At 68.9% G+C, this 14,762-nt stretch overlaps 1 protein-coding gene across 1 annotated transcript in view; it reads right to left on the bottom strand.

Moving 5' to 3' along the window:
• Nucleotides 1-14,762, bottom strand: part of LOC128898471 (glycerol-3-phosphate acyltransferase 3-like) — a 45,984-nt gene that overhangs the window by 4,306 nt on the left and 26,916 nt on the right. Inside the window, exons 6-12 of the mRNA XM_054172527.1 lie at nucleotides 12,995-13,069; nucleotides 11,623-11,712; nucleotides 9,574-9,667; nucleotides 6,414-6,529; nucleotides 4,639-4,694; nucleotides 3,568-3,653; nucleotides 133-261 (exon numbers count right to left, since the gene is read on the bottom strand). Of these exons, the coding sequence (XP_054028502.1) occupies nucleotides 133-261; nucleotides 3,568-3,653; nucleotides 4,639-4,694; nucleotides 6,414-6,529; nucleotides 9,574-9,667; nucleotides 11,623-11,712; nucleotides 12,995-13,069 (646 nt within the window). The remainder of the gene's footprint in view (nucleotides 1-132; nucleotides 262-3,567; nucleotides 3,654-4,638; nucleotides 4,695-6,413; nucleotides 6,530-9,573; nucleotides 9,668-11,622; nucleotides 11,713-12,994; nucleotides 13,070-14,762) is intronic.

The following is a 14,762-nucleotide window of genomic DNA, read 5'->3' as shown; positions in this document are numbered from 1 at the left end:
ACACCGCGCAGCAGCCGGCTTGGGCTCCCTGTGCCCCGGGGCAGGCTGCAGCCCCGGCGGGGCGCAGCGCGCTGCCGGCCGCCCCCAGCCCCCCAGCCCCAGCGGCGGCGGAAGGCGGAGGAGCAGAAGGACCTCTCTGAGCATGGGGGGCAGGTACCAGACGTGGCAGACCACGGCCCAGCTGGTCAGCATGTGCAGCATGTAGGAGAGCATCGAGTGCTTGGTGCTGTCCCAGAACGGGTCGGCGAAGCGGGCGTCGTACTGCAAGAGAGACAGCAGGCACCGCGGCTGGCACCGGGCTGGCAGCGCGGCTGGCACCGGGGCAGGCACCACGGCTGGCACCGGGCTGGCACCGCGGCTGGCACCGGGGCAGGCACCGCGGCTGGCACCGGGCTGGCACCGCGGCTGGCACCGGGCTGGCAGCGGGGCAGGCACCGCGGCTGGCACCGGGGCAGGCACCGCGGCTGGCACCGGGCTGGCAGCGGGGCAGGCACCGCGGCTGGCACCGCGGCTGGCACCGGGGCAGGCACCACGGCTGGCACCGGGCTGGCAGCGGGGCAGGCACCGCGGCTGGCACCGCGGCTGGCACCGGGCTGGCAGCGGGGCAGGCACCGCGGCTGGCACCGGGCTGGCAGCGCGGCTAGCACCGGGCTGGCAGCGGGGCAGGCACCGTGGCTGGCACCGCGGCTGGCACCGGGCTGGCACCGCGGCTGGCACCGCGGCTGGCACCGCGGCTGGCAGACACCGGGCTGGCACCGCGGCTGGCACCGGGCTGGCACCGCGGCTGGCACCGCGGCTGGCACCGCGGCTGGCAGACACCGGGCTGGCAGCGGGGCAAGCAATGGGGCTGGCAGCGGGCTGGCACTGTGGCTGGCAGCGGGGCAGGCGGCGGGGCTGGCGGCGGGGCAAGCAATGGGGCAGGCAGCGGGGCTGGCAGCGGGGCCGGCAGCGGGGCAGGCAGCGGGGCAGGCAGGGGGGGCTGGCAGCGGGGGCAGGCAGGGGGGCTGGCAGCGGGGGCAGGCAGCAGGGGCAGGCAGCGGGGCTGGCAGCGGGGCTGGCAGCGGGGGCAGGCAGCGGGGCAGGCAGCGGGGCAGGCAGGGGGGCTGGCAGCGGGGCAGGCAGGGGGGCAGGCAGGGGGGCTGGCAGCGGGGCTGGCAGCGGGGCTGGCAGCGGGGGAGGCAGGGGGGCTGGCAGCGGGGGCAGGCAGCGGGGCTGGCAGGGGGGCTGGCAGGGGGGCTGGCAGCGGGGCTGGCAGCGGGGGCAGGCAGCGGGGGCAGGCAGCGGGGCTGGCAGGGGGGCTGGCAGGGGGGCTGGCAGGGGGGGCAGGCAGCGGGGGCAGGCAGCGGGGGCAGGCAGCGGGGCAGGCAGGGGGGCTGGCAGCGGGGCCGGCAGCGGGGCAGGCAGCGGGGCAGGCAGCGGGGCAGGCAGCGGGGCCGGCAGCGGGGCAGGCAGCGGGGCAAGCAATGGGGCAGGCAGCGGGGCAGGCAGCGGGGCTGGCAGCGGGGCTGGCAGCGGGGGCAGGCAGCGGGGGCAGGCAGCGGGGCTGGCAGGGGGGCTGGCAGGGGGGCTGGCAGGGGGGCAGGCAGCGGGGGCAGGCAGCGGGGGCAGGCAGCGGGGCAGGCAGGGGGGCTGGCAGCGGGGCAAGCAATGGGGCAGGCAGCGGGGCTGGCAGCGGGGCCGGCAGCGGGGCCGGCAGCGGGGCAGGCAGCGGGGCAGGCAGCGGGGGCAGGCAGGGGGGCAGGCAGGGGGGCTGGCAGGGGGGCTGGCAGCGGGGGAGGCAGGGGGGCTGGCAGCGGGGGCAGGCAGCGGGGCAGGCAGCGGGGCCGGCCAGCGGGGCAGGCAGCGGGGCAGGCAGCGGGGCAAGCAATGGGGCAGGCAGCGGGGCAGGCAGCGGGGCTGGCAGCGGGGCTGGCAGCGGGGCTGGCAGCGGGGCAGGCAGCGGGGCAAGCAATGGGGCAGGCAGCGGGGCAGGCAGCGGGGCTGGCAGCGGGGCTGGCAGCGGGGCTGGCAGCGGGCTGGCAGCGGGGCAAGCAATGGGGCAGGCAGCGGGGCAGGTAGCAGGGCTGGCAGCGGGGCTGGCACCGGCCTGGCAATGGGGCAGGCAGCGGGGCAGGTAGCAGGGGGGCTGGCAGGGGGGCTGGCAGCGGGGCTGGCAGCGGGGCAAGCAATGGGGCAGGCAGCGGGGCAGGTAGCAGGGGGGCTGGCAGGGGGGCTGGCAGGGGGGCCGGCAGGGGGGCCGGCAGGGGGGGCAGGCAGGGGGGCTGGCAGGGGGGGCAGGCAGGGGGGCTGGCAGGGGGGCCGGCAGCGGGGCTTGGCACTGGGGCTGGCACCGGGACATGGGAGGTTGCCCAAAGATCATCCAAGCCCCTCCCTGCCGCAGGGGCTGGGCTCAGCAGGGCTTGCTGGAGGCCTCAGCCAGGCTGGACTGGAATGCTTCCAGGCCAGGAGCCTCCACAGCCTCCCTGTCAAGCTGTGCCACTGCTCCCCACCCTCCTGGGCAGGAGTTGTCTCCTCAGGTCTCAGCCCTCCCCAGCTCCTTCCAGCCTGAAGCCCTCAGCCTGTGCCCTCCCCAGCTCTGCTGGAGCCCTTCAGGCACTGCAAGGCTGCTCTGAGGTCTCCCTGCAGGCTGCACAGCCCCAGCTCTCCCAGCCTGGCCCCACAGGGGAGGCTCTGCAGCCTCTGAGCATCTCTGTGGCCTCCTCTGGAGCCTCTCCAGCAGCTCCAGGTCCTTGTGCTGGGGGCTGCAGAGCTACCCCAGCCCTGCAGGGGAGGGCTGAGCCAAGCAGAGGGGCAGAATCCCCTCCCTGCCCCTGCTGCCCACACTGCTGGGGCTCAGCCCAGGGCAGGGGCTGGGCTGGCAGCTCTGGGTGCCAGCTGCTGATCTCCCACCTTGCTTTGCCTGCCATTAGCTGCTCCTTTTGTGCCCAGGAACTCCTGGCTCAGCTCCTCAGATGGAGAGCAAACCTAACCACCCCTCCTAAGAGCAGCACACCCAGAGTGAAGCTCCACACAGAGCCATGGAGCCACAGAGCTGGCAGGGCTGGCAGGGACCCCAAGGCTCAGCCAGCCCCAGCCCCCTGCCCTGGGCAGGGACACCTCACACCACAGCAGGTTGCTCACAGCCACCTCCAGCCTGGCTGCAAACACCTCCAGCCAGGAGGCTTCCACCACCTCCCTGGGCAGCCTGGGCCAGGCTCTCACCACCCTCCTGGCCAACAACTTCTTCCTCACAGCCAAGCTCCAGCTCCCCACTTCTACTTCTGCTCCAGCCCCCCCAGGCCTATCCCTCCCTCACCCCCTCCAAAGTCCCTCCCCAGCTCTCTTGCAGCCCCCTGCAGCTCCTGGGAGGCCACCAGAAGGTCTCCTGGGAGCCTTCTCCTCTTCAGCCTGCACAACCCCAGCTCTCTCAGGCTGTCCCCATGCACCACAGGACTCCAGCAGTGCAGGATCCTTACTCAGTGCTTTAGTCCCCCCCCTAACGACCCCTAGCAGCCAGGAAGAGCTTCTCTGCCATCAGGAGGTCCTGCAGAGAGCCCTTCCACCTGTGCAAAGCTGCAGACCCCTTACCTTGATAGCTACTGGGTGGATGGTGCCTCCTACCTCAAAGCTTCCCTTCTTGAACATCATCACTGAGGTGTTGTTGATGCAGGTACCTGGCCAGGGGGGAGAACAGGGCAAGGCTCTATCCCACCCCGAGGAAAGCAGCAGCAAAGCAACCCCAAACTCTCTGCAGGGGAGCTCAGGTTGCTAGAAGAGACAGGAAGGTTGAGCCCTGAGACCACCCCAGAGGCTGCTCTCTCCTCCACTGTCATGGAAGGGGTTGGGAAGGAGCTCGGAGGCCACGGAGGTGCAGCCCCTGACACAGAGCTCCTGCCAAGCCCAGGCTGCTCAGGGCCTCACCCAGCCTGGCCCTGCACAGTTCCAGGCTTGGAGCTTCCACAGCCTCCCTGGGCAACCTCTGCCAGTCTCTCCCTCCCCCTACTCTCAAGGATCTCTTCCTCCTCTCCAGTCTCCATCTCCCCTCTCACACCTCCAAGCCATTGCCCCTCACCCCCAGCCCTTGGCCAGAGTCCCTCCCCAGCCATCCTGGAGCCCCTCAGGGACTGGGAGGCTGCTCTGGGGTCTCCCTGCAGCCTTCTCCTCTCCAGCAGCCCCAGCTCTCCCAGCCTGGCCCCACAGCAGAGGCTCTGCAGCCTCTGAGCATCTCTGTGGCCTCCTCTGGAGCCTCTCCAGCAGCTCCAGCTCCTTGTGCTGGGGGCCCCAGAGCTGCCCCAGCCCTGCAGGGGAGGGCTGAGCAGAGCAGAGGGCAGAATCCCCTCCCTGCCCCTGCTGCCCACACTGCTGGGGCTCAGCCCAGCACAGCCTTGGCTTCTGGGCTGCCAGGGACCATCCCTTGCCCATGCTGAGCTGCTCCTCCCCCAGCAGCCTCAGCAGCCTCAGCACCCAGCCCTGGAGCTGCACAGTGCAGCTCTCAGAGTGTCCTGGACCTGCCCCAGAGTGTCAGAGCCCTGCCTTGGATGAGGGCTACCAGATCCTAGAGGCTCATAAGCCAACATCCCCCTGCTGCAGCCTGGCTCCAGCAGCCTGCAGCCAGGGAGGAGAGGGAAGAGCAAGGCCCTGGCTGGAGGCTCTGCCTACCTTCTGGGAAGATGAGGATGGGCAGCTTGGCCTTGTCTGCAATGTGCTCCTGAATCCTGTGGAGGGAGAGAGCATTGAGCCTGCATGGGCAGGGCAGGCCCAGGCTGTGCTTGGCCAGGAGGCTGAGAACCAAACTGTGCTTGGAGGAGACCTCTGAGCTCACCCCAAGCATCCTCTGCCCCTGCCCAGGCTGGGGCTGAGCCATGGCCTCAGCACCACAGCTCTGCAACCCCTCCAGGGATGGGCATCCAACCCCCTCCCTGGGCAGCCTGGGCCAGGCTTGCAGAACCCTTGCAGGGAAGAAGTTTCTTCTCCTCTCCAACCTGAGCCTCCCCTGGGGCAGCCTGAGGCCATTGCCTCTCCTCCTGGCCCTTGTTCCTGGGGAGCAGAGCCCAACCCCCCCTGGCTGCAGCCTCCTCTCAGGGAGCTGCAGAGAGCAAGGAGGTCTCCCTCAGCCTCCTCTGCTCCACACTCCCCACCCCAGCTCCCTCAGCTGCTCCTCCCCAGCCCTCTTCCCCAGACCCTTCCCCACCTCTCTTGCCCTTCCCTGGCCCTGCTCCAGCTCCCCAGTGCCCTGCTGGCAGTGCAGCCTCCAGGCCTGGATCCTGGAGTCCAACGAGCCCTGAACTCTGCCCAGACTGGGTCTAACCCATGGCCATCCCTGAAACCCCTCCAGGGATGAGGACTGAAGCCCTGCCCTGGGCAGCCTGTGCCAGGGCTTGGCAGCCTTGGCAGGGGAGAAGTTTCTCCTCCTGTCCAACATCCTCTTGCTCAGCTTTCCCTCTTCTCCACACTGTCCCCCCTGACCCCCTCAGCTCTCAGCCCTTGCCAAAAGCCTCCAGAGAAGGAGACCTTGAGTCCAAGCCCCCTGCCACAGCAGGGCACCCAGGGCAGGGCACCCAGGGCAGGGCACCCAGAACACATCCAGAGGGTGCTGGAAAGCCTCCAGAGCAGGAGACTCCACAGCCTCCCTGGGCAGCCTGCTCCAGAGTCCTGTCCCCTGCCTGTCTCATCTCAACCCAGCTTCTCCCAGCCTAAATCCCTTCCCTCCCATCCTGGCACTCCCAGCCCTGTCCCAAGCCCCTCCCCAGCTCTCCATGGGCAGGGACAGCTCCCCCCAGCCCCTGCTTGCTCAGGGCCTCATCCAGCCTGGCCCTGAGCCCCTCCAGGCAGGAGGCAGCCACAGCCTCCCTGGGCAGCCTGTGCCAGAGTCTCCCCAGCCTCCTGGGGCAGAATCTCTTCCTCAGGTCTCATCTCAATCCAGCTTCTTCCAGTCTGATGCCCTCAGCCCTGCTCCTGGCACTCCCAGCCCTTGCCCAGAGTCCCTCCCCAGCTCTCCTGGAGCCCTTCAGGGACTGGAAGCTGCTCTGAGGTCTGCCTGCAGCCTCCTCCTCTCCAGGCTGCACAGCCCCAGCTCTCTCAGGCTGTCCTCACAGCAGAGGTGCTTCAGCCCCTGGATCATCCTCATGGCCTCCTCTGGACCTGCCGGAGCAGCTCCCGGTCCTGCTGGGGAGGCATCCTGAGCCCTCCACCGAGGCAGAGCAGGGTCGGAGCCCTGCCGGCAGCCTTCTCCCCCCCAGGCTCAGCGGGGGCGGCACAGCTGCAGACCCCACAGCGCCGCCGGCCCCGGAGCCGCCCGGCCGGGGGGTGCCGGGGGGGTGCCGGGGGGCCGCGGGCAGGGCAGCCCCGGGCGCAGCGGGGCAGGGCCAGGCTGGGCGGGGGTGGGGGAGGGCAGAGCTGCGGGGGGGCAGCTCGGAGAGCCCTCAGCACCTTACTTTTTCCTCACCAGGTGCCGGTCTCTGATCTCGGAGCGCTCGAACAGGACGTGCTGGCTGGTCTGCAGGCAGGACTTCTGGATCAGCCCCAGGAACCCGCCGTGCACCTGCCCCACCTGCAACCCACAGCAGCCCCGCTCAGCACCCTGCTCGGGACCCCCGCTCGGCACCCCCGCTCGGGACCCCGTTCAGCACCCCCGCTCGGGACCCCCGCTCGGCACTCCTGCTCGGGACCCCCGCTCCGCACCCCCGCTCGGGACCCCCGCTCGGGACCCCCGCTCGGCACCCTGCTCGGGACCCCCGCTCGGCACTCCTGCTCGGCACCCCCGCTCGGGACCCCCGCTCAGCACCCCCGCTGGGGACCCCGCTCAGCACCCCCGCTCGGGACCCCGCTCCGCACCCCCGCTCGGGACCCCCGCTCCGCCCCCCCCGCTCCGCACCCCCGCTCGGGACCCCCGCTCCGCCCCCCCGCTCCGCACCCCCGCTCGGGACCCCGTTCAGCACCCTGCTCGGGACCCCCGCTCAGGACCCCGTTCAGCACCCTGCTCGGGACCCCCGCTCGGCACCCCCGCTCAGCACCCCCGCTCGGAACTCCTGCTCAGCACCCTGCTCGGGACCCCCGCTCGGGACCCCGTTCAGCACCCCCGCTCGGAACTCCTGCTCGGCACCCCCGCTCCGCACCCCCGCTCGGGACCCCGCTCAGCACCCCCGCTCGGCACTCCTGCTCGGCACCCCCGCTCGGGACCCCCGCTCCGCACCCCCGCTCGGGACCCCCGCTCGGCACTCCTGCTCAGCACCCTGCTCGGGACCCCCGCTCGGAACTCCTGCTCAGCACCCTGCTCGGGACCCCCGCTCGGCACTCCTGCTCAGCACCCTGCTCGGGACCCCCGCACGGCACCCCCGCTCGGGACCCCGTTAAGCACCCCCGCTCAGCACCCCCGCTCGGGACCCCCGCTCGGCACTCCTGCTCGGCACCCCCGCTCGGGACCCCCGCTCAGCACCCCCGCTCGGGACCCCCGCTCGGAACTCCTGCTCAGCACCCTGCTCGGGACCCCCGCTCGGGACCCCGTTCAGCACCCCCGCTCAGCACCCCCACTCGGGACCCCCGCTCGGAACTCCTGCTCGGGACCCCTGCTCGGGACCCCTGCTCGGGACCCCTGCTCGGGACCCCGTTCAGCACCCCCGCTCGGGACCCCCGCTCAGCACCCCCACTCGGGACCCCCGCTCGGGACCCCCGCTCAGCACCCCTGCTCGGGACCCCTGCTCGGGACCCCGTTCAGCACCCCCGCTCGGGACCCCCGCTCCCCATCCCTGCTAGGGATCCCCGCTCCGCACCCCCGCTCCGCACCGCCGCTCGGGACTCCTGCTCAGCACCCCCGCTCCGCACCCCCGCTCCGCACCGCCGCTCGGGACTCCTGCTCAGCACCCCCGCTCCGCACCCCCGCTCGGCACAGCGCCGCCGCCGGCCGCATCCTGCGCTCCGCAGCCGCCCCGCGGCTGCCCTCGGGGGCAGCATCCCTGCCTCAGCCTGGCCGCAGAGCAGAGCAGCTCCAGCCCTCGGCTCCTCCTCGTGGCCATGCTCTGGGCACCTTCCAGCCCCTCCAAAGTCCTTCCCCAGCTCTCTTGCAGCCCCCTGCAGCTCCTGGGAGGCCACCAGAAGGTCTCCTGGGAGCCTTCTCCTCTGCAGCCTGCACAACCCCAACTCTCTCAGGCTGTGCTCAGAGCAGCTCCAGCCCTCTGCTCCTCCTCCTGGCCCTGCTCTGGACACCTTCCAGCCCCTCCAGAGCCTTCCTGGCACAGAGGCTGCAGAGCTGGCCCCAGAGCTGCAGCTGTGGGCTCAGCAGAGTGGAGCAGAGGGGCAGAATCCCCTCCCTGGCCTGCTGGCCACACTTCTCTTGCTGCAGCCCAGGCTCTGCTTGGCTCTCTGGGCTGCAAGTGCTCCCTGCTGGCTCCTGCTGAGCTTCTCCTCCCCCAGCACCCCCAAGGCCTTTCCTCCAGGGCTGCTCTGCAGCCAGTCCCTGCCCAGCCTGGCTCAGGGCCTGGGATTGCCCTGCCCCAGCTGCAGGACCTTGCCCTTGGGCTGGTTGCACCTCCTGAGGGAGTCCTGGGCCCAGCTCTGCAGCCTGTGCAGGTCCCTCTGGATGGATCCTTCCCTCCAGCTGTCAGCAGCCCCACACAGCTTGGAGGGGGGGAGGGAGAGGGAGAAGGGGAAGGAGAGGGAGAGGGAGAAGGGGAAGGAGAGGGAGAGGGAGAAGGGGAAGGAGAGGGAGAGGGAGAAGGGGAAGGAGAGGGAGAGGGAGAAGGGGAAGGAGAGGGAGAGGGAGAAGGGGAAGGAGAGGGAGAGGGAGAAGGGGAAGGAGAGGGAGAGGGAGAAGGGGAAGGAGAGGGAGAGGGAGAAGGGGAAGGAGAGGGAGAGGGAGAAGGGGAAGGAGAGGGAGAGGGAGAAGGGGAAGGAGAGGGAGAAGGGGAAGGAGAGGGAGAAGGGGAAGGAGAAGGAGAGGGAGAGGGAGAAGGGGAAGGAGAGGGAGAGGGAGAAGGGGAAGGAGAGGGAGAGGGAGAAGGGGAAGGAGAGGGAGAGGGAGAAGGGGAAGGAGAGGGAGAGGGAGAAGGGGAAGGAGAGGGAGAGGGAGAAGGGAAGGAGAGGGAGAGGGAGAAGGGAAGGAGAGGGAGAGGGAGAAGGGGAAGGAGAGGGAGAGTTGTGGGGGGAAGGAGGGAGAGTGTTGTGGGGGGAAGGAGGGAGAGTGCCCCAGGATTGATGCAGGGGGGTGAGGAGTCTGTGTTGATTCTAAGTGGTGAATCTCTCTCTCTTGCACCCCCCTGGGGCTGGGCTGCAGCTCCCCGGGGCTGGGCTGGGCTGGGCTGCAGCTCCCCGGGGCGGGGCTGGGCTGGGCTGGGCTGCAGCTCCCCGGGGCGGGGCTGGGCTGGGCTGGGCTGCAGCTCCCCGGGGCTGGGCTGGGCTGGGCTGCAGCTCCCCGGGGCGGGGCCGGGCTGGGCTGGAGCTCCCCACTGCGTTTCACAGCTGTGGGTTGCAGCTTGCTTGTCAGCAGAGCTCCATTGGCTTCCCTCCCAATCTCAGCTGCTCTGAGCGGTCTCCTTTTGGGGGGCAGTTCCCTCAGCCCCCCCCAGCAGGGCTGGAGGTTACCAACTCTCTGCTTCCTACCAGGGAGTAGCATCCATCGCTGGCCAGGATGAGGACATCCAAGGGGGAGGTGTGGTTGGCCACACAGATGCCTCCTTCCTGGGGTCTGTTCTCCCTGCAGGGACACCCAGAAAAGTCATCCCCTCCTGCTGGACCTGCAGGCCCCAAGAGATCAACCCCCCCACCCCCAGCATGCAGCCAGGAGAGAGGCTGCCAGGGACAACAGCAATTGAGGGCCAGGGCTCAGCTGCAGAGAACACCACAAAAGGCTTTAAAATGCTCCTGGTGGAGTGGTCCTGTCCTGCCCTGAGCTGCCCCAGGGCTGCTTCCTTCACTGAGCCACTGAGGACCACCCCCCAATTCCTTACCCCCAGCTCCCTCAGCTGTCCCCACAGCAGAGCTGCTCCAAGCCCCTCAGCATCTTGCTGGCCTCCTCTGGAGCCTCTCCCTCAGCTCCAGCTCCCTCCTGTGCTGAGGGCTCCAGAGCTGGCCCCAGCCCTGCAGGTGAGGTCTCCCCAGGGCAGAGCAGAGGGGCAGGATCCCTCTCTCCAGCTCTGGCCCCAGCCCTGCAGGTGAGGTCTCCCCAGGGCAGAGCAGAGGGGCAGGATCCCTCTCTCCAGCTCTGGCCACCCTGCTTTGGGTGCAGCCCAGGCTGCCCTTGGCCTCCTGTGCTGCAGCCTCACCCTGCCTGCTCCTGGCCAGCTTCTCCCCTCCCCAGCCCCCCCAAGGCCTTCTCCTCAGGCTGCTCGCAGCCAGCTGCTCCCTCCCATCCTGGCACTCCCAGCCCTTGCCCAGAGTCCCTCCACAGCTCTCCTGGAGCCCTTCAGGAACTGGGAGGCTGCTCTGAGGTCTCCCTGGAGCCTTCTCCTCTCCAGGCTGCACAGCCCCAGCTCCCTCAGGCTCTCTTCATAGCAGAGGTGCTTCAGCCCCTGGATCATCTTCATGGCCTCCTCTGGACCTGCTGGAGCAGTTCCAGGTCCTCCTTGGGAGGCATCATGAGCCCTTCACCATGGCAGACAGCCACCAGAGCAGCTGAACAGCTCCTGCTGGGGTGCTTGCAGGGGATCAGAGCAGGCTGCTGGTGGCAAACATGACCAAGTCCATCCCCAAGGCAGAACACAGAGCTGCTGCCCCTCCACCCCCCCTGCCAGAAGGCAAAGCAGGGCCTGCAAACAGCTGGGCTGAGTTTGGCTGCTCTGAACTCTCCTTGGATCACCCTCATGAAGGAACCATAGAATCAGCCAGGTGGGAAAAGACCTCAGAGCTCAGCAAGTCCAACCTGGGACCTAATCCCCAACCCCTCCTGACAGCTAAACCATGGCACCAAGTGCCACATCCAAGCCTTTCCTGAACACCTCCAGGGCTGGGGACTCCACCACCTCCCTGAGCAGCTCATCCCAGTGGCCAATTCCTCTTGCTGGGAAGAACTTTCTCCTCCCCTCCAGCCTCAGCCTCCCCTGGCACAGCTGCAGACTGTGTCCTCTTGTTCTGCTGCTGGGGGCCTGGCAGAAGAGACCAACCCCCAGCTGGCTCCAACCTCCCTGCAGGGAGCTGCAGAGAGCAAGAAGGTCTCCCCTGAGCCTCCTCTTCTGCAGGCTAAGCAACCCCAGCTCCCTCAGCCTCTCCTCACAGGGCTGTGCCCCAGACCCCTCCCCAGCCTTGTGCCCCAGACCCCTCCCCAGCTTTGTTGCCCTTCTCTGGACACCTTCCAGCAGCTCAACCTCTTTCCTACCCTCAGGAGCCCAGAGCTGGACACAGGACTCAAGCTGTGGCCTCAGCAGTGCTGAGCACAGGGCACAAGGACTTCCCTGCTCCTGCTGGCCACACTCTGCCTGACCCAGGCCAGGCTGCCCTTGGCCTTCTTGGCCCCCTGGGCACACTGCTGCCTCCTCTTCAGCTGTTCTCCCCCAGCACCCCCAGGTCCCTCTCTGCCTGGCTGCTCTCAGCCCCTCTGCCCCCAGCCTGTGGCACTGCCTGGGGTTGCTGTGGCCACAGGAAGGGGCTGAGCATCCTGCTCTGAGAGCTGAGCCACTGAGCACTGCCACCAAGCACCAAGCTGGCACCACTCACCTGTTGTGGAAATGCACCAGGCCAGCCAGGCACCGGATACCCAAGGTGGCACAGGTCATCTGCACCTGGTTGCTGAGCCAGACCTTCACTCTGAAAGACAGGAAGCCAGGCAGACCCCCCCAGGGCTCAGCAGTCCCCCCCAGGGCTCAGCAGTCCCCCCCCATGGCACCCCTGGCAGCTGCTTTCACAAGGCCCCTGCTAGGCAGATGCAGTTCTGCTGCAGGCCCCCAGGCAGAAGCATCTTGGAGCTCTCTGCCAGCTCCTGCTGGGGCTGCTGAAGTTTAGGCAGAGGACCCAAGAACTGTCTGGGCTGGAGAAGCCCTTCTGAGGCTCACCCAGCCCCAACCATCCTCTGCCTCTGCCCAGGCTGGGGCTGAGCCATGGCCTCAGCACCACAGCTCTGCAACCCCTCCAAGGATGAGCATCCAACCCCCTCCCTGGGCAGCCTGGGCCAGGCTTGCAGAACCCTTGCAGGGAAGAAGTTTCTTCTCCTCTCCAACCTGAGCCTCCCCTGGGGCAGCCTGAGGCCATTGCCTCTCCTCCTGGCCCTTGTTCCTGGGGAGCAGAGCCCAACCCCCCCTGGCTGCAGCCTCCTCTCAGGGAGCTGCAGAGAGCAAGGAGGTCTCCCTCAGCCTCCTCTGCTCCACACTCCCCACCCCCAGCTCCCTCAGCTGCTCCTCCCCAGCCCTCTTCTTCAGACCCTTCCCCACCTTTCCTGCCCTCCCCTGGCCCTGCTCCAGCTCCTCAAGGTCCTGCTGGCAGCCAGGAGCCCAAACCTCAACCCAGTACCTGAGATGGGCAACAACCAACCCAGCCCTGGCAAGGGGCAGGGGGCCAGAGCCAGCCCAGCCCTGGCAGGGAGCAGGGGGCCAGAGCCAACCCAGCCCTGGCAGGGGAGGGGGCCAGAGCCAGCCCAGCCCTGGCAGGGGGGTTCCTCTTGCAGCAGGCAGCAGTAGTCCCTTCCCCAGCCCCCAGCAGTCCCAGGCAGAGCTTCCTCTCTCTTTCCCACTCCAAGGCAGGCTCCAGCCCCTGCCTGCCTCACACTGCAGCTTCCCTTCCAGCTCCCAGAGTCCCAGCTAGGGAGGGACCCCCAGGGCCCCTCTGCTCCAACCTGCCCAGGTTGGAGCTGGCTCAGCACCCTGGCAGGATCAGTCCCGTGGAGGGGACTCCACTGCTGCCCCTGGGAGAGGCTGGCAGCCTCTGGCTGTGCCCACAGCCAGGCTCTCTCTCCCAGTGCCCTGGGAGCTGGGGGTGAAGAAGCACAGCCAAACTCCAAGCCCCCCAAGCCTCCAGCCTCAGGCAGGTCAGGATTGCAACCCCCCCACTGCAGGCCTTGCAGAGCAGCCCTGGGCAGAGCCTCACAGGCACCTACCTGCCGTTGGGGAACTGTCCCACCACCGTGGTGGCCACCACCAGCAGCAGGATGCTGAAGACAGCCAAGCAGATGCTGCAACGGGGGTTGGGGGGAGGGGAGAAAAAAGAGCCTGAATGAAAGGCCAGAAAGCCAAGGGGAGCAAGAGCAGCTTCTGCTGCCCCCTCAGAGCTAGCCCAGCATGCTGCCCCCCACTCTGAGTGCCCCTCCCCAGCGGCACAGAGCAGCCCAGGCCCCCAGAGCCTGCTGGCACTCAGGAGCACAAAGCCCTCTGCTGCCTGCAGCCCTCCTGGCTGCCCAGAGCAGGCTGAGCAGTGCCCTGCATGAGCTGCCCAGGGAGGTGGTGCAGTCCCCAGCCCTGGGGGTGTTCAGGCAAGGCTTGGATGTGGCACTGGGAGCCAGGGCTTAGCTGTCAGGAGGGGTTGGGGATGAGGTCCCAGGTTGGACTGGATGAGCTCTGAGGTCTGTTCCAACCTGGTTGATTCTGTGATTGGCAGAGGCTGCCCAGGGAGGTGGTGGAGTCCCCAGCCCTGGGGGTGTTCAGGCAAGGCTTGGATGTGGCACTGGGAGCCAGGGCTTAGCTGTCAGGAGGGGCTGGGGATGAGGTCCCAGGTTGCACTGGATGAGCTCTGAGGTCTTTGCCAGCCTGGCTGATTCTATGACCTTCCTCAGAGCCAAGCTGCAGCCAGCAGCTCAGGCTGGAGACCTCCCCAGGGGTGTCCAGGAGGTGTTTCCTGCTGTGCCCTTGGCTGAGCAAGCCAAGGCTGGAGCCCCTCTGCACAAAGCTTTGCTCCTCCTGAGCTGAGCTCCCAGCCAGGCACATGGAGAGACACAGAGGGGGTTGCTTGGAGAAGACCTTGGGGATCACCCACCCCAAGCATCCTCTGCCCAGGCTGGGGCTGAGCCATGGCCTCAGCACCACAGCTCTGACAGCCCTCCAGGGATGGGCATCCAACCCCCTCCCTGGGCAGGGAGGGGGGAAGGAGGAAGGGGGGCAACTGGCAGCCCAGCCTGGCATGGGGAGGGGGGAAGGGAGAGAGGGGCAACTGGCAGCCCAGCCTGGCATGGGGAGGGGGGAAGGGGGAAAGGGGCAACTGGCAGCCCAGCCTGGCATAGGGAGGGGGGAAGGGGGAAAGGGGCAACTGGCAGCCCAGCCTGGCATGGGGAGGGGGAGGGGGGAGGGGCAGCTGGCAGCCCAGCCTGGCATGGGGAGGGGGCAAGGGGGAGGGGCAGCTGGCAGCCCAGCCTGGCATAGGGAGGGGGTAGGGGAGGAAGGGGGCAACTGCCAGCCCAGCCTGGCATGGGGAGAGGGAAAGGGAGAGAGGGGCAACTGGCAGCCCAGCCTGGCATGGGGAGGGGGGAAGGGAGAGAGGGGCAACTGGCAGCCCAGCCTGGCACAGGGAGGGGGGAAGGGGGCAGAAGGAGGCGGGAAGGGGGGGAGGGAGGGGGGCAAGTGGCAGCCCAGCCTGGCATGGGGAGGGGGGAAGGGGGCGGAAGGAGGGGGGAAGGGGGGGGAGGGAGGGGGGCAACTGGCAGCCCAGCCTGGCATGGGGAGGGGGGAAGGGGGAGAGGGGCAACTGTCAGCCCAGCCTGGCATGGGGAGGGGGGAAGGGAGAGAGGGCAACTGGCAGCCCAGCCTGGCATGGGGAGGGGGGAAGGGAGAGAGGGGCAACTGTCAGCCCAGCCAGGCGTGGGGAGGGGGGAAGGGGAAAGGGGGGCAACTGTCAGCCCAGCCAGGCGTGGCGGGGGGGCTGCTCCGGCAGCAGGC

The sequence above is a fragment of the Dryobates pubescens genome, chromosome 24 (assembly GCF_014839835.1).
Source record: "Dryobates pubescens isolate bDryPub1 chromosome 24, bDryPub1.pri, whole genome shotgun sequence".
Taxonomy (NCBI): Eukaryota; Metazoa; Chordata; class Aves; order Piciformes; family Picidae; genus Dryobates; species Dryobates pubescens.
Note: the sequence above shows the minus strand (reverse complement) of the source record. Positions and strands in the feature narration are given on the sequence as shown.